This window comes from Panulirus ornatus, chromosome 44, assembly GCF_036320965.1.
Source record: "Panulirus ornatus isolate Po-2019 chromosome 44, ASM3632096v1, whole genome shotgun sequence".
Lineage (NCBI taxonomy): Eukaryota > Metazoa > Arthropoda > Malacostraca > Decapoda > Palinuridae > Panulirus > Panulirus ornatus.
The window spans coordinates 2953041-2977945 of record NC_092267.1 but is presented as its reverse complement, the minus strand read 5'-3'; the positions used below and the strand labels follow the sequence as shown (position 1 = coordinate 2977945).

The following is a 24905-nucleotide window of genomic DNA, read 5'->3' as shown; positions in this document are numbered from 1 at the left end:
CCTTTACCTTCATAATACAATTATCTGAATTAAGCTATGTTCAAGGCGTGTCTCTAACCTAGTTTGCATCATTTTCTGTTCTCTGTACTCCTTTTCACCGAACTTCATTTTCACGACACTCAAGTTTTCTCTAAACTAAGCTGAGTTCACTATATATTTTTTGTACACTACATCATCTTCACAAAGACTCGTCTTCCCTAAGGCCATGAAGGCAGGCCATGAATCTAACTTACTGAAAATAAAGGAAATAGAGTGAAGATGAGATTATGGTGCGGGAGAGCAAGAAGGTAAACACAAATGAATTTATCTTAGTTAAGGTAAGGGCAAGATAGGTTCAAGGCTGTGGCTGCCTTCTGGCCAAGCTTGGCCCTAGCTTAGTCAAGACAAGAGAAATATGATAAAAGAAAATATTCTGTTTCACAAAGAGAGGGGGAAGAAAAATTACGCCACGTCTTTTCTTCTGGTAAATCATCGTATATATATATATATATATATATATATATATATATATATATATATATATATATATATATATATATATATTTCCTTTTCATGTGTGATCTTCCCTCAGACCTCAGCAGACGGCAATGTCACCACCAGCAATCTGGCCTTCACGCCGAAGCCACAGGACAATGGGTCGTTCCTCCGGTGCATCGCTGAGACTAGGCCGGTGTCCACGTCCATGGAAGACGTCTGGAACCTCACTGTTTACTGTAAGTATCACGTCAGGTATAGAGATTGTTGCTCTCTTTGTTGACAATATATTGCTCTGGTTCCTTAAGGAACTGGGGTGAATTATGATGGTGCGCTGAGCTCACGAGCTCACAGCTGCCACCACAGAATGTCCAAGAGGAAATGAATTCTTCGTATCAAAAATGCTACAGAGATGTAGCCAGAGTCAGCAACGAATCGAGAAGCAGTAATGTTTTCTTTTCCCCGTCTCGAATAATAGACAGATTTTTCGACAGTAGACACGAGGTGCAGGGAACCCAATTTCTTTTTTTTTTTTGACCGTTGCTAAATCAGGTGCCAAGAATTTCCTTGCTGATTTACCTATTTGTTCAAGTGTATTTCAGGAATTCTTTTCGGCTTTCCTTCACGAGGTTTTATTATTTCTGGTTTTGACTTTCTTCCTACGCTGTTTGTGTAATCCTGTGTACATTTCATTGCTTTTTTTAGTTACCAGTTGACTTAAATACCCTGATATCTTTTATATTCTTGACTCAAGCTAATATATTCTCTAGTCATCCATCCTGGTCCTCCCTTAAACAGTCTTTTCCATCTTTTCTTGGACACTGACTCTCTCAAGAGAAAGGTCCATTTTTCTGAAGTGTCTTCGCGTCATTTCAGGTGTACCCACGTCTCTCGAGGTTAATGTAACTTCCGTTACCTGAGTCATGGCATGATCTTCCGAAGTCTGTTGGTCCGAGATGGGGAGGTCATCACGTTGCATTCTTTGAGATCGAAGTGGCAGTTCTCTGCAGATCGAACAGTATCGTGCTTCTTCTTTCCTAGATCCTCATTGACCTTTGAGGAGCCTATTAGATCTCTGTTTGTGGGCTTTATTATATAACCTAAGATGTTGCCACCTTTCGTTCGGAGTCCAATCATCTTATTTAGATGTTAGTCTTCATATTAATCGGTAAAGTTTTCCACACCTTGGTTGCAAATGCCCATAGATGATATTGGATATATTATTCTATCTAGTGTTTTAATATTCAATGACCTGAGTATGGACATATAATTTTCTGGCCGTGTTTGTCTTTAATCTTCAAAACTCATTTGATACAACGCTATGCCGGATTTGTGAATAACGTTAGAGGAAATATTATACAATGGGATCGCTAGATAGCCCCACTGATTTGTTCTTTATTCTTGCTTTGCGGAATCTATCACTATTTATGTTATTGTACATACGTACACCACGGGTCGGCTTCGAACCCTGGTTCGGGCATTTGGCCACACGTAAGTTAGAAGACATAGACACCAGCCACCCAATATTTTCTCGCTATGTCCCAACCTCATCTCGTTGGGGTAAGACAGACTTCAGTCTATCGCAGTTCCAGTGGTGTGACACATACGGGAAGGACAAATGTATATACACCACCTGACGGATTCGGACCCAGAGTTCGAATCCCACCCGTGTTGAATACACATTTGTCCTTAATCGACAAATTTCTGTTTGTGTTATGATATATTAGGCTGTTGTGACCTATGATGCCTGACCTTCGCATTTTGGTTTGAAAGGACAAGGTTTTTGTGCCATACCTCTGAGGCCAAACTGCACGTTTAAGACTCTTGGAATGGTAGATTCAAACTAAGGGCTTCGCCCATTTCCACAATCATCATATCAAGTTTTGATACGAGTGATAAGATTTTTTGATACTAGTGATAAGAAAAATTTTATTTATAGGAAGGAGAAGAGGTACATAGTTGAGATTCTTGCTAGTAGACATATAGTAGAGAAATTCATTTATGAAATTGGAAATAGGTGCATGTAACGCATATTGATTTAGGTGAAGAAAAAGAAATATGCGTATATTTGGCTATATTTGATGCATATGGAACAGTTCTGAATGCAGTTAAGTGCGTTAACGATGTAACAAGCAGTAGGCACTGAATGTGGTAGTAAGATAAGAATTCACGTGATTTCACTGTCACTGGATGCATTTTTTGAAAGGATGAGACATTACGGTAAATGAAGAAAATGAGATGTGGGTCATTGTGGTGTGATCCTTGACCATGAGGAAAGAGAAGAGGAGCTGGAGGAGGAGAGAGAGGAAGGGAGAGATCCTTGAGGATAAATGAAAGTAAAAGGCAAGCGGTAGTTGTGGTTATGGTTAAGATATCAGAGCTCAAAGTGAAAACACCTGCACACGGCGAAGAACTTTGGAAATTAAGCTTATGAGAGACTGTAGTAATATAGAAAACGGAAGTTGATAATTGACTTAAGCAAGAGAGAGAAAATATATGAATGTGCACTAAGAGCCAGAGAGCCAGAGAGAGAGAGAGAGAGAGAGAGAGAGAGAGAGAGAGAGAGAGAGAGAGAGAGAGAGAGAGAGAGAGAGAGAGAGAGAGAGCAGTAACATCTCGCCGCGCGGAAAGGGAAGGTTGAAAGAGGAGTGACGCAATGAGACGTAAGGCTTTTCGTTTCAGCCTAGTTAATCAAAAGACTGAGTAGACACACGCATCATTTATTATAGACTTGGTATCAGAGGACAACAAAATATCCAAGATAGACACGAATACCATATTGCCCGTACCAACGCTGAGCATGATTACTCAAAATACTTCTCATATCACTTTCCCCTACACTCCTAACCACATCCTGAGTTGGTTAACGCTTTATGCAACCACCCTCTGCTCTCACATCTTCAAACACCGCAATAAGAGCGTTGTTACCTGCATGGAATTCCCTGACATTGTTTTCAGTAGGATTAGAATCGAAAATAACCTTTTTTGAATCAGCATTTGACGTTGGTAGGTATAATATCTGTGAGACAGAATGTGGAAAAATACAGGAATTGGCTTGATCCGTCGTTATCTTGAGCGTTTTTTCATTTCATATAAAATCATATTCCGTGCAATTAGGATTTTTGAGTTATTGTGGCATTGTGGTAGAATCCCAGTTTCTCCATTCATCTGGATATTACCTTCGGGATGCGACTTACACCAAACTGTGTAATGAGAGTATAGGCACCTTGGACTTAGCTTTCGAAACCTTTACCGATGACAAAAGAACACAGCCACCAACCTTGGACTTAGCATCCGAAACCTTTACCCGGCAACAAAAGAACACATCCACCAATCTTGGACTTAGCTTTCGAAACCTTTATCCGGCGACAAAAGAATACATCCACCATAATATTAAACAATGGTGTTCGTCCATGCAATGTCTGCATGTCATTGCCTGTCCTAATTCTCTCAGATGGCTCCTTTTCTGTTATTCATCATGAAATATGTTAAATGACACATGAAGAAAAATTAATAAAGACATGTTACATACGATTTCTGTGAACATTCATTTCGTCTTTTATACTAAAATCGTCGTAATTAAAAGAGGAATTATTCTGCATTGGTGTTCAACGTTCGTCGCTGATATGCATTTGTTTTCCGCTCCAGCAGACGACAGTCTTTAAAACGGTAGCTTCGTACCCACCCCACCAGAGGGCAGTCCCGTCGTAGGCAAGTTCCGTTAGCTTTACCCTAATAATTGACTACGTTTATATATACTCCTGGCATCTCATATATAACTTAAAATGATAATCATGTAGACACCTCATGTCTATATTTCATAGCATATGTTTTGAGTGGATGAATCATTATTTGCCAGTTTAGCATTTTATTGCTTAAGTGTCAACTCTGAAAAGGGTAATTGGCGACCATGCTCCTCGACCCGCGGCAGAGCCGACCCGCCACCACGAGGTGAGGATAATATTCAGCTTCATTTTGGCTCCTGCTCCATTGTCTGTTGTCCTGTCTGGTTCATCCGTCCTCATGTGGGAGGCAGCGAGGTCTGTACTTCATCATGCTATTTGATGTTAGAGTGGCAGATATAGGGTGTTTCGGTCGAGGTGATGTGTGAAGTGAGAGGGTCAGGGAGATTGGTTTGGTAAACAGAAAAGAGGCACTGAAAGCTTTGCGGAAGATGAAAGCCGGCAAGGCAGCGGGTTTGGATGGTATTGCAGTGGAATTTAATAAAAAACGGTGTGACTGTGTTGTTGACTGGTTGGTGAGGATATTCAGTGTATGTATGGTTCATGATGAAGTGCCTGAGGATTGGCGGAATGCATGCATAGTTGTACTGTACAAAGGCAAAGGGATAAAGGTGAGTGTTCATATTACAGAGCTATAAGTTTGTTGAGTATTCCTGGGAAATTATATGGTAGGGTATTGATTGAGAGAGTGAAGGCATGTATATGGCATCAGATTGGGGAAGAGCAGTGTGGTTTCAGAAGTGGTAGAGGATGTGTGGATCAGGTGTTTGCTTTGAAGACTTTATGTGAGAAATACTTAAGAAAGCAAATGGATTTGTATGTAGCATTTATGGATCTGGAGAAGGCATATGATAAGAGTTGATAGAGATGCTCTGTGGAAGGTATTAAGAGTATATGGTGTGGGATGTAAGTTGTTAGAAGCAGTGAAAAGTTTTTATCGAGGATGTAAGGCATGTGTATGAGTAGGATTGGTTCCCAGTGAATGTCGGTTTGCGGCAGGGGTGCATGATGTCTCCAATGTTTTTTGATTTGTTTATGGATGAGGATGTTTGGGAGGTGAATGCAAGAGTTTAGGGAGAGGGGCAAGTATGAAGTCTGTTGTCGTTCAGACGGTTTAGGAAGTGAGTCAGTTGTTGTTCGCTGATGATACAACGCTGGGTGCTGATTCGGGTGAGAAACTGCAGAAGCTGGTGACTGAGTTTGGTAAAGTGTGCGAAAGAAGAAAGTTGAGAATAAATGCGAATAAGAGCAAGGTTACTAGGTTCAGTAGGGTTGAGGGACAAGTAAATCGGGAGGTAAGTTTGAATGGAGAAAACTAGAGGAAGTGAAGTGTTTTAGATATTTGGGAGTTTATTTAGCAACGGATGGAACCATGGAAGCGGAAGTGAGTCACAGGGTGGGGGAGGGGGCGAAGGTTATGGGAGTGTTGAAGAATGTGTGGAAAGCGAGAACGTTATCTCGGAGAGCAAAAATGTGTATGTTTGAAGGACCATACAGATAGGGCTACAGATAGGGTTGTGCGGAGGAGGGTGGATGTGTTGGAAATGAGATTTTTAAGGACAGTATGTGGTGTGAGGTGGTTTGATTGAGTAAGTAATGAAAGGGTAAGGGAGATGTGTGGTAATAAAAAGTGTGATTGAGAGAGCAGAAGAGGGTGTATTGAAATGGTTTGGTTACATAGAATGAATGAGGAAAGATTGACAGAGGATATATGTGTCAGAGGTGGAGGGAACGAGAAGTGGGAGACCAAATTGGAGGTAGAAAGATGGAATGAAAGATTTTGAGCGATCGGGCCTGAACATGCTGGAAGGTGAAAGGCGTGCAAGTATCAGAGTGAATTGGAACTTTGTGGTATACCGGGATCGTCGTGCTGTCAGTGGATTGAAGCAGGGTATGTGAAGCGTCTGGTGTAAACCATGGAAAGTTTTGTGGTGCCTGGATGTGGAAAGGGAGATGTGGTTTCGGTGCATTACACATGACAGCTAGAGAATGGCTGTGAACGAATGTGGCCTTTGTTGTCTTTTTCTAGCGCTACCTCGCGCGTGTGCGGGGGGAAGGGGGTTCCATTTCATGTGTGGCCGGGTGGCGACGAAAATGGATGAAGGCAGAGAGTATGAATTATGTACATGTGTATATATGCATATGCATATGTCTGTGTATGAAATGTATTCGTATGTATATGTGCGTGTGTGGGTATGTGTGTGCGGGTGAATTGGGCCATTCTTCCGTCTGTTTCCTTGTGCTACCTCGCTAACGAGGGAGACAGCGACAAAGTGTAATGAAATATATATATATATATATATATATATATATATATATATATATATATATATATATATTTGTCTTTTTGCCTGAAACATACATATATCATTCGTAGATGTGTGTACCAGTGACTGATCTCGTAACACTACCTTCGTACAGTCCGTCAGATTTGTCTCTGTTCCAAAGCATCTCTCTTCCCTCTCCCTCAGACTTGCCTACGGCGGCTGCCAGCTTCGGGTCGTCTCTGGACTCCACGAACATCAAGGAGGGCGACGACGTGTACTTCGAGTGCTCCATCCAAGCCAACCCCCGTGTGTCGCAGGTCTCATGGAGGCACAATGTGAGTTGGAACTTCGACTATGCTTGTATCTATGGCAAGTCTGTGTGTGTCTGTGTGTGTGTGTGTGCTTGTGTGTGTGTGCTTATAGGTTGTGGGTGAGTACCGTCTCTGGTGCTGACGTTGGAGATCGTGGTGTTATGAGTGGCTGAAGACCTGAGGTGGTTATGGATATGACTTTGGCTGTTATGAAGGACTTGAGTTAGGGTTTGGTCGTTAACATCCCTAGAGAGATGCTGCCATGGTAGATATGGTCATTCTTCGACTCTTCGTGTTGGCTGTATACAATTTGTGTGGTAGTTGGTTTACTTCGTTGTTAAGTGACTGTAATGGGCTGGTGGTGGTTGTGATTTATATGATAATGTGGACATAGCAATTCCTAGTTCTTGAAGGATCATGACTCGTCATTTGTGTGGTTTTGTCGTAATGCTGACTGATGGTTATAGTGGTTGTAGGTCTGGATGTTGTGACTGTTTAAACAGGCTTGGCTAGAGAGGCACAACCGTGGTTATAATGGTGATTCTGGTTCCCACAACTGCCGCCTTAGCGGTTGTAAAAGTGACGAATCTGAGGCATGATTTAGACCAAGCTGGTTGTTGTTGTATTGGTTTTTGATGGTAGCGATGGTATGGTTGTGGTCGTCCCAGGTGAGGCTTTATCTTCGGTTGAGGTAGCTGTGGTGGTTGGATCGGCTAGGTCCTTAGCTGTGGTGGTTGGATCGACTAGGTCTCCTTAGCTGTGGTGGTTGGATCGAGTAGGTCCTTAGCTGTGGTGGTTGGACCAACTAGGCCTTAGCTGTGGCGGTTGGATCGACTAGGCCCCCCTTAGCTGTGGTGGTTGGATCGAGTAGGTCCTTAGCTGTGGTGGTTGGACCAACTAGGCCTTAGCTGTGGTGGTTGGATCAACTAGGCCCCCCTTAGCTGTGGTGGTTGGATCAAGTAGGCCCTCCTTAGCTGTGGTGGTTGGATCAAGTAGGCCCCCCTTAGCTGTGGTGGTTGGATCAACTAGGTCCTCCTTAGCTGTGGCGGTTGGATCAACTAGGCCCTCAGCTGTGGTGGTTGGATCGAGTAGGCCCTTAGCTGTTATAATGTATCGACTAGGTCCTACTTAGCTGTGGTGGTTGGATCAACTAGGCCCCCCTTAGCTGTGGTGGTTGGATCGACTAAGTCCTCCTTAGCTGTGGTGGTTGAATCAACTAGGCCCTCCTTAGCTGTGGTGGTTGGATCAAGTAGGCCCCCCTTAGCTGTGGTGGTTGGATCGACTAGGCCTTTAGCTGTTATAATGTATCGACTAGGTCCTACTTAGCTGTGGTGGTTGGATCAACTAGGCCCCCCTTAGCTGTGGTGGTTGGATCGACTAAGTCCTCCTTAGCTGTGGTGGTTGGATCAACTAGGCCCTCAGCTGTGGTGGTTGGATCGAGTAGGCCCTTAGCTGTTATAATGTATCGACTAGGTCCTACTTAGCTGTGGTGGTTGGATCAACTAGGCCCCCCTTAGCTGTGGTGGTTGGATCGACTAAGTCCTCCTTAGCTGTGGTGGTTGAATCAACTAGGCCCTCCTTAGCTGTGGTGGTTGGATCAAGTAGGCCCCCCTTAGCTGTGGTGGTTGGATCAACTAGGCCTTTAGCTGTGGAGGTTGGATCGACTAGGTCGCCAGCACAGGATGTGGGGGTTTTAAGTGCGCCGACGTCGACTTTGACATTTATTTGCTGCAGTATTTATTAGTAATGTGATAGTGAGTTTATGGTTATAGGTCTCGTGGCGCTGTGGGTGGCTATGGTACGGGTGGTGGCAGGGCTGGCGTGGCCGTGATAGTCAAGGCAATGGTAAATGTGGTCATAAGAGCGAAGTTGTGATGGTTATGACAATGGTAGTTATGGTAGAGGTGGCATAACTGTTGTGGTTAAAGGCAGGGTTATGTGTGATGGTTATGACAATGGTAGTTATGGTAGAGGTGGTATAACTGTTGTGGTTAAAGGCAGGGTTATGTGTGATGGTTATGACAATGGTAGTTATGGTAGAGGTGGTATAACTGTTGTAGTTAAAGGCAAGGTTATGTGTGATGGTTATAATAATGGTAGTTATGGTAGAGGTGGTATAACTGTTGTGGTTAAAGGCAGGGTTATGTGTGATGGTTATGACAATGGTAATTATGGTAGAGGTGGTATAACTGTTGTGGTTAAAGGCAGGGTTATGTGTGATGGTTATGACAATGGTAGTTATGGTAGAGGTGGTATAACTGTTGTGGTTAAAGGCAAGGTTATGTGTGATGGTTATGACAATGGTAGTTATGGTAGAGGTGGTATAACTGTTGTGGTTAAAGGCAAGGTTATGTGTGATGGTTATAACAATGGTAGTTATGGTAGAGGTGGTATAACTGTTGTGGTTAAAGGCAGGGTTATGTGTGATGGTTATAATAATGGTAGTTATGGTAGAGGTGGTATAACTGTTGTGGTTAAAGGCAGGGTTATGTGTGATGGTTATGACAATGGTAATTATGGTAGAGGTGGTATAACTGTTGTAGTTAAAGGCAAGGTTATGTGTGATGGTTATGACAATGGTAGTTATGGTAGGAGTGGCGTAGCTGTGGTGATGCAAGCAAAGTAGGGGTAGTATAGTTGTGATGACCCCTGGCATGTCAAGGTTGGTATAGTTGTGGCAATCCTGGTATAGCAGGGGTGTTGTAGCTGTGGTGATGGTAGCATGGCAGGGTGGTGTAGCTGTGGTGATGGTAGCATGGCAGGGGTGGTGTAGCTGTGGTGATGGTAGCATGGCAGGGGTGGTGTAGCTGTGGTGATGGTAGCATGGCAGAGGTGGTTGTAGCTGTGGTGATGGTAGCATGGCAGGAGTGGTATATCAATGGTCATCCTAGCATGGCAGGAGTGGTATATCAATGGTCATCCTAGCATGGCAGGAGTGGTATATCAATGGTCATCCTAGCATGGCAGGAGTGGTATATCAATGGTCATCCTAGCATGGCAGGAGTGGTATATCAATGGTCATCCTAGCATGGCAGGAGTGGTCTATCAATGGTCATCCTAGCATGGCAGGAGTGGTATATCAATGGTCATCCTAGCATGGCAGGAGTGGTATATCAATGGTCATCCTAGCATGGCAGGAGTGGTATATCAATGGTCATCCTAGCATGGCAGGAGTGGTATATCAATGGTCATCCTAGCATGGCAGGAGTGGTATATCAATGGTCATCCTAGCATGGCAGGAGTGGTATATCAATGGTCATCCTAGCATGGTGAGGTGGTATATCAATGGTCATCCTAGCATGGCAGGAGTGGTATATCAATGGTCATCCTAGCATGGCAGGAGTGGTATATCAATGGTCATCCTAGCATGGCAGGAGTGGTATATCAATGGTCATCCTAGCATGGCAGGAGTGGTATATCAATGGTCATCCTAGCATGGCAGGAGTGGTATATCAATGGTCATCCTAGCATGGCAGGAGTGGTATATCAATGGTCATCCTAGCATGGTGAGGTGGTATATCAATGGTCATCCTAGCATGGTGAGGTGGTATATCAATGGTCATCCTAGCATGGTGAGGTGGTATATCAATGGTCATCCTAGCATGGTGAGGTGGTGCTTCTCTGGTAACACTGGCATGGCAAAGGTGATGTGGTTGTGGTGGTCGTAACATTGCTAGTGTTTCTGTGGTGGCGTGGGTTAAGCCTGGCTATGTTGGTGTGGTTGTGGTTGTATAGTCTTGTCTTTGATCATTACGTCCAGTTGTGGCTACCATGGCTTGGTATCGTCTTGTCTTTGATCATTACGTCCAGTTGTGGCTACCATGGCTTGGTATCGTCTTGTCTTTGATCATTACGTCCAGTTGTGGCTACCATGGCTTGGTATCGTCTTGTCTTTGATCATTACATCCAGTTGTGGTTACCATGGCTTGGTATCGTCTTGTCTTTGATCATGACATCCAGTTGTGGTTACCATGGCTTGGTATCGTCTTGTCTTTGACCATGACATCCAGTTGTGGTTACCATGGCTTGGTATCGTCTTGTCTTTGATCATGACGTCCGAGGTGGTGTCTGTGGTCACAACTTTGGGTACAGCATGAGTGGTGAGCCATCATTCCCATGGTTTGGGTTCAGTTCATTTGATGCTGAGCGAAGCTGTGCAGTCGTGTGATGCTGTGGCTAACTGCGGGGATTTGACGTGGTCTTTGGCTCGTACGGATGTTGTGATTGTGGTGAGCGGGATCGTGATGAACGTGGCTTTGTGGTTAGGGTGTTCTTGGTTGTAGATACCTTATGAGAATCTTTTTATACCTATATTGAACTGGAGAAGTATAGGATGACATTGACTCTGGAGACGATTCGAACCCACGTCACCAAATGGCTACTGAGCCATTTGGATTCTCTGGCCACAGTGTTCGTCAGTAGCTCTTTCATGCAATCTGATACCTCATTGTTACAATCATCCACAACGCCAGTTTTGGTGATTGAAAAACGGAAAATTCTTTTTGAATGTGAAATTCCTCAATTTTTTTTTTTTTTTTCGTCCAGAATGTCATTTTTTTTTTATGCAGAAAACTGAGATATAAAGAATATGATAGTAAAATGAAGTACATACACATGAACATATCAGAATACGTAAAGTTCACGTGTTAATCAGTGTAAACAATTTATCCTTCGACCCCCGAGAGCTGTGAACCCGGGCAACTGAGATTGGGAAGCGGACGACGAAACCATCGACTACTGATGGGCCAATTCGATAGTCAAGTGGTTGCCAAGTCGTCTCACACTTTTCGGAAACCCGGGTTCAACTCTCGGGCCGGCTGTAGAATTTTCTTGCACTAATATGTGTAGATAAAGAGCGGAAACATACTGAATATATAAAAAAAAAAATGTAAAACAATGTATAAATCGTTGAAATCAAAGAAAAAGTGAAGAATCTCTCCAGAGTTCTGAAAATACATATACGATCATACACGAGTTTTGCTTGAAGAAAAAGGATGACGTAAAACGAAGAGGAATTGTCGAAAAGTTTATAGTTTGAAGGTCATGGAAAATAAAGATTATATATGTACATACATTATAGACATTTGATATACAATGACCTTTCTCTTCTTTCAGCAGTATATGATATAAAAACAGCCATTCCCCTCACAATATCATTGATTCAACACCTCGACATGAATATACATTCCTCTGCAGGTTGTCCCGTTTTCTCTCTCTCCCTCCCCACAGAACCAGGTGCTGGTGCACAACGTGTCGGGTGGGGTCATTATCAGCAACCAGAGCCTGGTGCTCCAACGGGTGGTTAGGGACCAGGCGGGCCGGTACTCCTGCCACGCCCACAATGTGGTTGGTGACGGCAGCTCCAACTCACTACGACTCGACGTGAAGTGTGAGTACCTGAGTGTGTGTGGTGGCGAATGTGGCTGTGTAAGGTGGTTGTGAATGTGGCTGTGAGGTGGTGGCGAATGTGGCTGTGTGTAGTGGTGGTGAATGTGGCTGTGTGTGGTGGTGATGGCGAATGTGGCTGTGTGAGGTGGTGCGAATGTGGGTGTGTGAGGTGGTGGTGTTGCGAATGTGGCTGTGTGTAGTGGTGGTGAATGTGGCTGTGTGGTGGTGCGAATGTGGCTGTGTGTGGTGGTGCGAATGTGGCTGTGTGTGGTGGTGCGAATGTGGCTGTGTGTGGTGGTGCGAATGTGGGTGTGTGAGGTGGTGGTGTTGCGAATGTGGCTGTGTGTAGTGGTGGTGAATGTGGCTCTGTGAGGTGGTGCGAATGTGGCTGTGTGGTGGTGCGAATGTGGCTGTGTGTGGTGGTGCGAATGTGGCTGTGTGGTGGTGCGAATGTGGGTGTGTGAGGTGGTGGTGAATGTGGCTGTGAGGTGGTGCGAATGTGGCTGTGTGTAGTGGTGGTGAATGTGGCTCTGTTAGGTGTTTGCGAATGTGGCTGTGAGGTGTTTGCGAATGTGGCTGTGTGAGGTGGGGCGAATGTGGCTGTGTGAGGTGGGGCGAATGTGGCTGTGTGAGGTGGTGCGAATGTGGCTGTGTGAGATGGTGGCAAATGTGGCTGTGTGTGGTGGTGCGAATGTGGCTGTGTGTGGTGGTGCGAATGTGTGGCTTTATGGTATGGAGTTTAGTATATGCTTGGTTTTAGAGCACCAGAGATTATTTCGCCCAAGTCTTTTGTTTTTTATTTATCATATGCAGTTCATGCGTTTTCATATATGCTACCGAGATGTAAAATTTTGGCCTTGTCAATATCAAAATTTATTTCTCATATATGAGCCCATTCCATTAATTGGTCTGTCATTCTGAAGCTGTAGACATTCAAATTCATTTGTAGATTAATTTTCCAGCTTTGCCTCGCTAACAAATTTTGATATTTTGCAATGCAGTCTAATACCACTGCTATGTATGAGAAAGAGATCCAGTCCCAAGAACGCCACTTGATTAGTCTAATAATTTCCAGGCTTGACCATCAATCACTTTTCTTTGTTGGTCTGTCAACCAAAATCTATTTACTGAGGTATAACCCACCATCAATGTCGTGTGGCGTTGACGTGGGACCTTATCTGATGCATTTTGAAAATCTAAATATATGACGTCAACTGCTTTCGACATGCACTTTGATTGGCATAAGAAATCAAGCAGATTTGTCGGACGTGAGCGATATCGTCGAAAAAGCACGCCCATTTTCGTGTAGTATGATCAGCAAAATAGATTTTCTCGTAGATTATTCAATTCCAGGAACGCTTTCTTTATGTGTGGTAGGGTAAACACAAAGTGGGCCGTGTTTACAGAGAGGTTGAAGTTGTTGGGACATTAAAGCCGGAGTTAGTGAGAGGATAGGACCAAAGGGGTTAATGAGAGGCACTAGGGAGGCTACTGAAGGACGCCAGGGAGACTACGAAGGGACACTAGGGAGGCTACTGAAGGACGCCAGGGAGACTATTAAGGGACAATAGGGAGGCTACTGAAGGACACCAGGGAGACTACGAAGGGACACTAGGGAGGCTACTGAAGGACACCAGGGAGACTATTAAGGGACACTAGGGAGGCTACTGAAGGACACCAGGGAGACTACGAAGGGACACTAGGGAGGCTACTGAAGGACACCAGGGAGACTATTAAGGGACAATAGGGAGGCTACTGAAGTACATCAGGGAGACTAATAAGGGACACTAGGGAGGCTACTGAAGGACACCAGGGAGACTACGAAGGGACACTAGGGAGGCTACTGAAGGACACGAAAGGGGCTACGGGAAGGTACTGCGAGACATCAGGGAGGTTACTGAAGAACAGGGAGCCTACAGAATACCAGGGAGGGTACTGGGGGAGAGAGATGCCTCGTCATCTGAACACTTTGTTCCATATGTATTAAATTACATGTTTGCACGAACTGCGATGAAGGGGCGCACTTTATACAGAATTTGACTTTGAAAGGAAGATATAATAAAATAGTTATCGATAAGAATACATTACCCAGTTGATAACGACCAATTCTTCGTCAAAATCAATTCGAAAATATTGAGGAATAAGCGTTCGAGACACCTACATTTCCTCGGGCACTTTACTAATTGTACCACAAAATGCAACGGTTACAATATTCAACGCAGCTTTCAACTCTGCTCCCTGGACATCGCCAGCACTCTCAGACTTAATGCCTTCCTTCTGTTAGTCAATGTTTACACTCTTTCCCACACCAGCTGTACTGGGTGCAGTATATGATCACACATTTGTCCAGTGATTATGGTAAACCTTTGTTACTTCCTTGGATCTAAAGGGACGAGGGTCCCAACGTTCTTATTTTCTCTGTCTTTGTCTGTCTGTCTGGCTGTATGTCTCTCTCTCTCTCTCTCTCTCTCTCTCTCTCTGTCTGTCTGTCTGTCTGTCTGTCTGTCTGTCTGTCTCTCTCTCTCTCTCTCTCTCTCTCTCTCTCTCTCTCTCTCTCTCTCTCTCTGTCTGTCTGTCTGTCTGTCTGTCTGTCTGTCTGTCTCTCTCTCTCTCTCTCTCTCTCTCTCTCTCTCTCTCTCTGTCTGTCTGTCTGTCTGTCTGTCTCTCTCTCTCTCTCTCTCTCTCTCTCTCTCTCTCTCTCTCTCTGTCTCTGTCTGTCTGTCTGTCTGTCTCTCTCTCTCTCTCTCTCTCTCTCTCTCTCTCTCTCTCTCTGTCTCTCTCTCTCTCTCTCTCTGTGTCTCTCTCTCTGTGTCTCTCTCTCTCTCTCTCTCTCTGTCAGATGTGTGTGTGTGTGTGTGTGTGTGTATAAACGTAATCTCGCGTCACCTTCCGAATGATTACCCTCTGGGCACCTTTCAGCCTGATGAAGTCTGGCAATGATGCTGGTTGCTAGAGAGGAGATGGTGTGTGGGAGAGTCTCCTGAGCCTAAGACGTTTTTATTCCGCAAGAGAACGTTCGAATCGAACTAGACGTTTTAACGTTGTTACCGATGTTACGTGACGTATCGGCTTGATTTTGGCGTCGTTGGATGAGGAACTCTCTTTAAGAAGTGGGGTGGGGTAATCTTCCTGGTGTTGAAGCGAAGTGAGGCTCTTCCGTTTGAAGCGGGAGAGGTATTCAAGTTTGTGACTCCACTAAGTGGGACTATTGAACTTGATGGTGGAAATAAGTTGAACCAGTCCACCTATTGCTGCACGAGAGAGAGAGAGAGAGAGAGAGAGAGAGAGAGAGAGAGAGAGAGAGAGAGAGAGAGAGAGAGAGAGAGAGAAGGATTGACCAGGAAGGAAGTGGAGCAGTTCCTTGTGTTGCCGACACAAAGTAGGGGCTTTTCCCCACTTCGAGCCGGAATGAAGTGTAACTATTCCACTCAGGGATATAAGGAAGTGGGGACACTTTATATGGAAGTTGGATCAATCTACATGGTACTAGATTAAAATAGATATTTGGCATTGAACAGCTGAGAAAGACTGTGTCCAACCCGATGCGCTATTGTTTCACATATTTTTTAACCTTTGCTACGGTCAGCCTTTTTAGTGTTTTTTTCTGTAGCTGTTGAAGCGGAACAATAGGATGAGTGCTTGATTTTTCACAGAAAGGGAAAGACCGAGTGAGAAAGAGTTTGGCGTCATAATGGACGAGTTTGTTTGAATTGTGGAGGCTTTCGTTGTCTTTATGGAAACATCAGAGAACCAAATTTCTCTACACCCAGCCAACGTTCAGTGGATATATATATCATTTGGAATTTTCTTGAGATCAGCAAATTGTGTAACGAAAATGAATGATATTTTTCCGAATCTGGTTTTCGTGGAATCTCTCTCTCTCACACACACACACACACACACACACACACACACACACACACACATTTTTATTCAGTTCTTAGGTATGAATTTTTCTGCAGTACAAACTGTCTTCCCAGGAACCTGTAAGTTGGACGTGCATATTCTCTTTCCTCTTTCTCTTTTTTTTTTCTCACGACACATCTTTTTTTCATTGATATTACTTGTCACAAATCAATCATCCAGTGTGGAGTCTTTGTTTCCAATCTACAAGAACTATTTTTTTTTTAACATTGTATCTCACAATTTAACAGTGTCGTCATTCAAGTTTTTTTCTGGTCACTTTTATGTCGAATTATGAATCATTGCAACCCCCTGTCCCACACGTGTTTTCGTCAGTTTTAAGATAAAGCTAAACGACATATCTTTATCACCAATACATACCGAAGTTCCCAGAGAATTGAAGGAAAAATATCTTGTATACTCCATTAGGCCCTTTGTCATCACAGCAGTGGAAACACCATTCAGTCTTTATGAAAGGGAGGGTCCTGTCGACCAATTCAGTTATACCATTGATTCTCATATATCACAACTGTCTATTGTGTTTTATCGTTTATTCTAGTCTCCTGTAGGTAAATGGCTCTCTGCAGTGTTTTCTCTGTGTCATGAGCGCTGGATAGCCTTAGAAGCTCCAGTACTTGGCTTATAAGCCTATATTCTATAATCTAATCCAGTCTACAGTATTGTCTGATGTTTTGTAAGCCTCCTGTAGATACAACAACACCTTTACAACATATGTTACACCTTGTCCTCGTTGTATCCTTCTTCAGACGCTCCAGTATGTTCGCCAGGGCAGGTCACCACGTACGCCGTGGGTCGCTACGAAGACGCCGAGGTGACCTGCTCAGTGCAGGCCAACCCGCTGCAGGCGTCCTTCCAGTGGACGTTCAATAACACGGCGGACACCATCGACGTCCCTCAGGGGCGCTTCACCTCCTCCAGCAGCCACAGCGTGATCACCTACACGCCAATGACGTCCCTGGACTATGGCACTCTGCTCTGCTGGGCATCGAACGAAATAGGGACCCAGAGGGAGCCCTGCGTCTATCACATCGTACCGGCAGGTGAGACAACGGAAGGCCCTCAGTCATGTAAGTGTCATTAACAAAGGATAACTTTAAGAGGAGTTTGAGCCAGTGGTAAAAGACGTTTGTTCATCTGGAAAAATCGTATAAAATCTTTAATATTGATGAAGTTGTATGACTGCAGCGGACACCTGCTGCCTATTTATGTGACCATCCATCATCGTGTCTCATGTGATGCAGAAATAACGTAGCATTTGTTTATATAGGTTGATTGATACATAGTCATGACAGACTTCCTTAATGACACGATACACATACGAGATGGCAGCTTATGGGCTAACCTGCTTTGGTATTATTGTGATCTCATACAGAATAAGCAATAAGATCAGACGCTAACATCAAACTTGATTATCACTGATAACTGCAAATACATCATTCATATGTGGTTACAATGTGAACGCTTTCACAGATGAGTATTTGGAGAACAGAACTCGTTATATGATTTTGTTTTACTGAGATTTTTAACCCCGCCAGTTCAGGGAACAAGTAACATATCTCCGGCAATGTAACAAGCATGTTTTCCTGCGGTCCCTTGTGGATGACTGTATGAGGTTGTATTCATAAGAAGATTCTCTAACTTTACTCCGTCAGGATGGCCATCCTAACTTCGTGCTTCGAAGCTGATGATGTCTTTCGTCAAATTTCCATTGTTACTGGAATATAATTAGTATGTTCAGTTTCTATCCCTATTCATGTTTACTTGAGACTCAAAGAAGAAAATTATTTGTAATTATTCCCTTTGGCGTTCTCGACGAATCTTTATACCAAGCTGGGTTAGTTTAGCCTAGTATACATTACACCTTCGCGTGAAAGTAAGCTCAGCCCTCAACTCATTGTTTAGGCAAACTCGCCGAAATATAGATTTTTGACACGAAAGACAACTTTAATTTCGTGCTTGGATTAACAATTTTTTTTTTTTCAGGCACACCCTCCCACACGTCATCGTACCTTCTATTGTCACTAGTAAACTAACCTTCCATTGGTCGTCTCTTTCCTAGGCAAGCCAGACCCGCCAAGCAACTGTACAGTCGGGCAAGGAACGCGTACCACCATCAGGGTGAGGTGCGTGGCAGGCAACAGCGGTGGCCTCACCCAGCGATTCCATCTACAGGCGAAGCTTCACGATGGCGACCATACCATCAACTTCACGGCAGCCAACCCAGTGTTCTTCGTGAGTACCTTGAGTCCACACTCTTCTGACGTTCATCGTCTGGGGGTTCATCCTTCACCAGACCATACTACGTGATTGAGTGAAGCTCCCAAGAGTTTTTACTTTGGGTGAAAGTTACGGAAAAAATTGATGTTCTGCTCGACAATTGGTACGCCCAACTCTGGCATAAATTTTCATCTTAAAATCGTATTATACAATAATTTTTTTTTCATGTGAATCGTTGATTTAATGGAACGAATAGTTATCGCAGTTATTGCAAAAATGAAATTTATCGCCAGTTTGGGTACGTTGCTTAATAAGCGAGGCTTGTATGCTTTATTTCGCCACCCCCCTGCAAGATTCTGCTCTTTACTAACCTCACCACAAACTTTCATACTTTCTCTCCTCTTTACTTATCTTTTCATTATTATCTTCATTTCCTCCCGTAGAAAAGAAATCTGTTTATGATTCTTATTTTCTATCATCTGTGTTTTTCAATCACTAGACAAGGCGTCAAATGACTTTTAAGCGTTGAGTCAAAAAGTCTTCGAGTGTCAGAGATGGTGCGAAGATGGCCTTGGATCCCTCATACTAAGGCCAGGTCGAGGCCCACTGGTGTCGAGTGTACATTGAGGATGAGGTGGTGCTAAGAGGCAATTTTTCCTGATAACTCTTTGGTGTGACTCCACCTGTTCAGTCTGTGCCATAATTCAACCTCGTAATTATATAGACATATTGGCCTTTACCATATCTTCCATTTTGTCTTGGGAACGTCACATAATCACAAAAAACTTTCTCCAAAAGCTGCCGATATTGTCTATGTGTCGTCATCATTTTTCCTCTCCTTTGAGCGGCTATTCCACATCTATAAGGATGTGTACTGCTCGCATATTTTGGTCGATTCGTTGTCCTCTTATTATAGCCAGAGTTTCATGAAAAGTTCGCCGTCAAATTAATTCTAAAGACCTTTTTTTATTCTTGTTCGCCTTGATGTCGCTTCCCACCTCCCCCCCCCCCCCCTCCCATCTCAGTATTGTACAGGTATAATTCTGGCCAGTGCATTCATGTGTGTGTGTGTGTGTGTGTGTGTGTGTGTGTGTGTGTGTGTGTGTGTCCCTGACATCAGGGATTGGACTCTTGGTCACGCGCCTAAGTCATTCCCTTCCACCGTGTCTGTGTGGAGACTGGCTACACGAGAGCTCTCTCTCTCTCTCTCTCTCTCTCTCTCTCTCTCTCTCTCTCTCTCCCTCTTCTACACACACACACACACACACACACACACACACACACACACACACACACACACACACGCAATTGATAACTCTAACTCCAGTACCGCGAGAAATATAATTAAATCTTCTGTTATCAAATACACAAAGAATTATAATCTTGATATTAGTGAAGGTCTGTACAAATTGGATAGCTTTATTGTTGATAGAGTTTGTAAACAATTCATCTTCTTGTAAATATAATAAGTTTATAATACGCTCGTTGTCAGTCTTGGATAATCACAAGTTTACCAAAGGGCGTCCTAGCTGCGTCTGTTCGCTGTATATCAGTTGACTTATATTTCTCTCGTGTCTCCCCTGATGTGATTATTACACGAAGGTGCACTTGGGAACTTAAAGTTTTCATTTCTCCGTGGACTTGATCACATGCTAAATTGTGATATATATATATATATATATATATATATATATATATATATATATATATATATATATATATATATATATATTATTATTATTATTATTATTTTGCTTTGTCGCTGTCTCCCGCGTGTGCGAGGTAGCGCAAAGAAACAGGCGAAAGAAATGGCCCAACCCACCCCCATACACAATGTATATACATACACGTTCACACACGCAAATATACATACCCATACATCTCAATGTACACATATATTCACACACAGACACATACATATATACACATGTACACAATTCACACTGTCTGCCGTTATTCATTCCCATCGCCACCTCGCCACGCATGGAATAACATCCCCCTCCCCCTTCATGTGTGCGAGGTAGCGGAAAAGACAACAAAGGCCCCATTCGTTCACACTCAGTCTCTAGCTGTCATGCAATAATGCCCGAAACTACAGCTCCCTTTCCACATCCAGGCCCCACAGAACTTTCCATGGTTTACCCCAGACGCTTAACATGCCCTGATTCAATCCATTGACAGCACGTCGACCCCGGTATACCACATCGATCCAATTCACTCTATTCCTTGCCCGCCTTTCACCCTCCTGCATGTTCAGGCCCCGATCACTCAAAATCTTTTCACTCCATCTCTCCACCTCCAATTTGGTCTCCCACTTCTCCTCGTTCCCTCCACCTCTGACACATATATGCTCTCGGTCAATCTTTCCTCACTCATTCTCTCCATGTGCCCAAACCATTTCAAAACACCCTCCTCTGCTCTCTCAACCACGCTCTTTTTATTTCCACACATCTCTCTTACCTTTACATTACTTACTCGATCAAACCACCTCACACCACATATTGTCCTCAAACATCTCATTTCCAGCACATCCACCCTCCTGCGCACAACTCTATCCATAGCCCACGCCTCGCAACCATACAACACTGTTGGAACCACTATTCCTTCAAACATACCCATTTTTGCTTTCCGAGATAATGTTCTCGACTTCCACACATTCTTCAAGGCTCCCCGGATTTTTGCCCCCTCCCCCACCCTATGATTCACTTCCGCTTCCATGGTTCCATCCGCTGCCAGATCCACTCCCAGATATCTAAAGCACTTCACTTCCTCCAGTTTTTCTCCATTCAAACTTACCTCCCAATTGACTTGACCCTCAACCCTACTGTACCTAATAACCTTGCTCTCATTCACATTTACTCTTAACTTTCTTCTTTCACACACTTTACCAAACTCAGTCACCAGCTTCTGCAGTTCCTCACATGAATCAGCCACCAGCGCTGTATCATCAGCGAACAACAACTGACTCACTTCCCAAGCTCTCTCATCCCCAACAGACTTCATACATGCCCCTTTCCATAACTCTTGCATTCACCTCCCTAACAACCCCATCCATAAACAAATTAAACAACCATGGAGACATCACACACCCCTGCCGCAAACCTACATTCACTGAGAACCAATCACTTTCCTCTCTTGCTACACGTACACATGCCTTACATCCTCGATAAAAACTTTTCACTGCTTCTAACAACTTGCCTCATACACCATATATTCTTAGTACCTTCCACAGAGCATCTCTATCAACACTATCATATGCCTTCTCCAGATCCATAAATGCTACATACAAATTCATTTGCTTTTCTAAGTATTTCTCACATACATTCCTCAAAGCAAACACCTGATCCACACATCCTCTACCACTTCTGAAACCACACTGCTCTTCCCCAATATGATGCTCTGTACATGCCTTCACCCTCTCAATCAATACCCTCCCATATAATTTACCAGGAATACTCAAAAAACTTATACCTCTGTAATTTGAGCACTCACTCTTATCCCCGTTCCCTTTGTACAATGGAACTATGCACGCATTCCGCCAATCCTCAGGCACCTCACCATGAATCATACATACATTAAATAACCTTACCAACCAGTCAACAATACAGTCAACCCCTTTTTTAATAAATTCCACTGCAATACCATTCAAACCTGCTGCCTTGCCGGCTTTCATCTTCTGCAAAGCTTTTACTACCTCTTCTCTGTTTACCAAATCATTTTCCCTAACCCTCTCACTTTGCACACCATCTCGACCAAAGCACACTATATCTGCCACTCTATCATCAAACACATTCAGCGAACCTTCAAAATACTCACTCCATCTCCTCACATCACCACTACTTATTATCACCTCCCCATTTGCCCCCTTCACTGAAGTTCCCATTTGCTCCCTTGTCTTACGCACTTTATTTACCTCCTTCCAGAACATCTTTTTATTCTCCCTAAAATTTAATGATACTCTCTCACCCCAACTCTCATTTGCCCTCTTTTTCATCCCTTGCACCTTTCTCTTGACCTCCTTTCTCTTTCTTTTATACATCTCCCTTTCATTTGCATTTTTTCCCTACAAAAATCGTCCAAATGCCTCTCTCTTTTCTTTCACTAATAATCTTACTTCTTCATCCCACCACTCACTACCCTTTCTAATCAACCCACCTCCTACGCTTCTCATGCCACAAGCAACTTTTGCGCAAGCCATCACTGCTTCCCTAAATACAACCCATTCCTCCCCCACTCCCCTTACCTCCTTTGTTCTCACCTTTTTCCATTTTGTACTCAGTCTCTCCTGGTACTTCCTCACACAAGTCTCCTTCCCAAGCTCACCACCCTCTTCACCCCAACATTCTCTCTTCTTTACTGAAAACCCCCACAAATCTTCACCTTCGCCTCCACAAGATGATGATCAGACATCCCACCAGTTGCACCTCTTAGCACATTAACATCCATTAACATCTTTCGCGCGCCTGTCAATTAACACGTAATCCAATAACGCTCTCTGGCCATCTCTCCTACTTACATATGTATACTTATGTATATCTCGCTTTTTAAACCAGATATTCCCAATCACCAGTCCTTTTTCAGCACATAAATCTACAAGCTCTTCACCATTTCCATTTACAACACTGAACACCCCATGTACACCAATTATTCCCTCAACTGCCACATTACTCACCTTTGCATTCAAATCACCCATCACTATAACCCGCCTCTGTGCACCAAAACCACTAACACACTCATTCAGCTGCTTCCAAAACACTTGCCTCTCATGATCTTTCTTTTCATGCCCAGGTGCATATGCACCAATAATCACCCATCTCTCTCCATCAACTTTAAGTTTTACCCATATTAATCTAGAATTTACTTTCTTACATTCCATCACATACTCCCGCAACTCCTGTTTCAGGAGTAGTGCTACTCCTTCCCTTGCTCTTGTCCTCTCACTAACCCCTGACTTTACTCCCAAGACATTCCCAAACCACTCTTCCCCTTTACCCTTGAGCTTCGTTTCACTCAGAGCCAAAACATCCAGGTTCCATTCCTCAAACATACTACCTATCTCTCCTTTTTTCACATCTTGGTTACATCCACACACATTTAGACACCCCAATCTGCTTTGTCGCTGTTTCCTGCGTTAGCGAGGCAGCGCAAGGAAACAGACGACAGAATGGCTCAACCCATCCACATACACATGTATATACATACACGTCCACACACGCAAATATACATACCTATACATCTCAAGGTATACATATATATACACAAACAGACATATACATATATACACATGTACATAATTCATACTGTCTGCCTTTATTCATTCCCATCGCTACCTCGCCACACATGAAATAACAACCCCCTCCCCCCTCATGTGTGCGAGGTAGCGCTAGGAAAAGACAACAAAGGCCACATTCGTTCACACTCAGTCTTTACCTGTCATGTAATAATGCACCGAAACCACAGCTCCCTTTCCACATCCAGGCCCCACAGAACTTTCCATGGTTTACCCCAGACGCTTCACATGCCCTGGTTCAATCCATTGACAGCACGTCGACCCCGGTATACGACATCGTTCCAATTCACTCTATTCCTTGCACACCTTTCACCCTCCTGTATGTTCAGGCCCCGATCACTCAAGATCTTTTTCACTCCATCTTTCCACTTCCAATTTGGTCTCCCACTTCTCCTCATTCCCTCCACCTCTGACACATATATCCTCTTGGTCAATCTTTCCTCACTCATTCTCTCCATGTGAGCAAACCATTTCAAAACACCCTCTTCTGTTCTCTCAACCACACTCTTTTTATTTCCACACATCTCTCTTACCCTATTATTACTTACTCGGTCAAACCACCTGACACCACATATTGTCCTCAAGCATCTCATTTCCAGCACATCCACCTTCCTCCGCACAACTCTATCCATATCCCACGCCTCGCAACCATATAAGAATGTTGGAACCACCATTCCTTCAAACATGCCCATTTTTGCTTTCCGAGATAATGTTCCCGACTTCCACACATTCTTCAATGCTCCCAGAATTTTCGCCCCCTCTCCCACCCTATAATTCACTTCCGCTTCCATATATATATATATATATATATATATATATATATATATATATATATATATATATATATATATATATATATATATGTTGTTTAACGTGTACCGGACGCATGAAACGGATGATAATGAATTACCAGTGACTGACAAATATTTGAATGCTGATCGTATCACTTATTTCATTCAACTCCAATATTTCTCCCCTGTATACCTGTCACATCCATATAGTTCTGGGATACTTGCGATTGGCTAACTGCTAGACACCAGACGAGAGCTTTGGCAAATTCTTTCCTTATCCTTCCTTGGGGTCTCAACTGGTTGGAAGACTCTTCGATCTACATGGACCTTAACGTGGTGGTGGTGGTGGGGTTTGTGTATGAGCAGTGATGGCTTGAGCTATGGCAGCGAGGAGTCTCCTGTCTCTAGTATATAGGTTTAACCTAGCTGCAAAGGTCAAGCTTGAGCTGGCTCTCACACCAACACATGTAGGCTACTTTCTCTCCTATACCTTAAGTTCT

At 43.6% G+C, this 24905-nt stretch overlaps 1 protein-coding gene across 2 annotated transcripts in view; it reads left to right on the top strand.

The window, feature by feature from the left end:
• The window catches only part of LOC139762671 (uncharacterized), a 177728-nt gene that overhangs the window by 135328 nt on the left and 17495 nt on the right, over positions 1-24905 (top strand). For both annotated transcript variants that reach the window (XM_071687627.1, XM_071687625.1), the window contains exons 8-12: positions 572-713; positions 6689-6819; positions 12025-12184; positions 16854-17147; positions 18167-18339. In XM_071687627.1, the coding sequence (XP_071543728.1) occupies positions 572-713; positions 6689-6819; positions 12025-12184; positions 16854-17147; positions 18167-18339 (900 nt within the window). The remainder of the gene's footprint in view (positions 1-571; positions 714-6688; positions 6820-12024; positions 12185-16853; positions 17148-18166; positions 18340-24905) is intronic.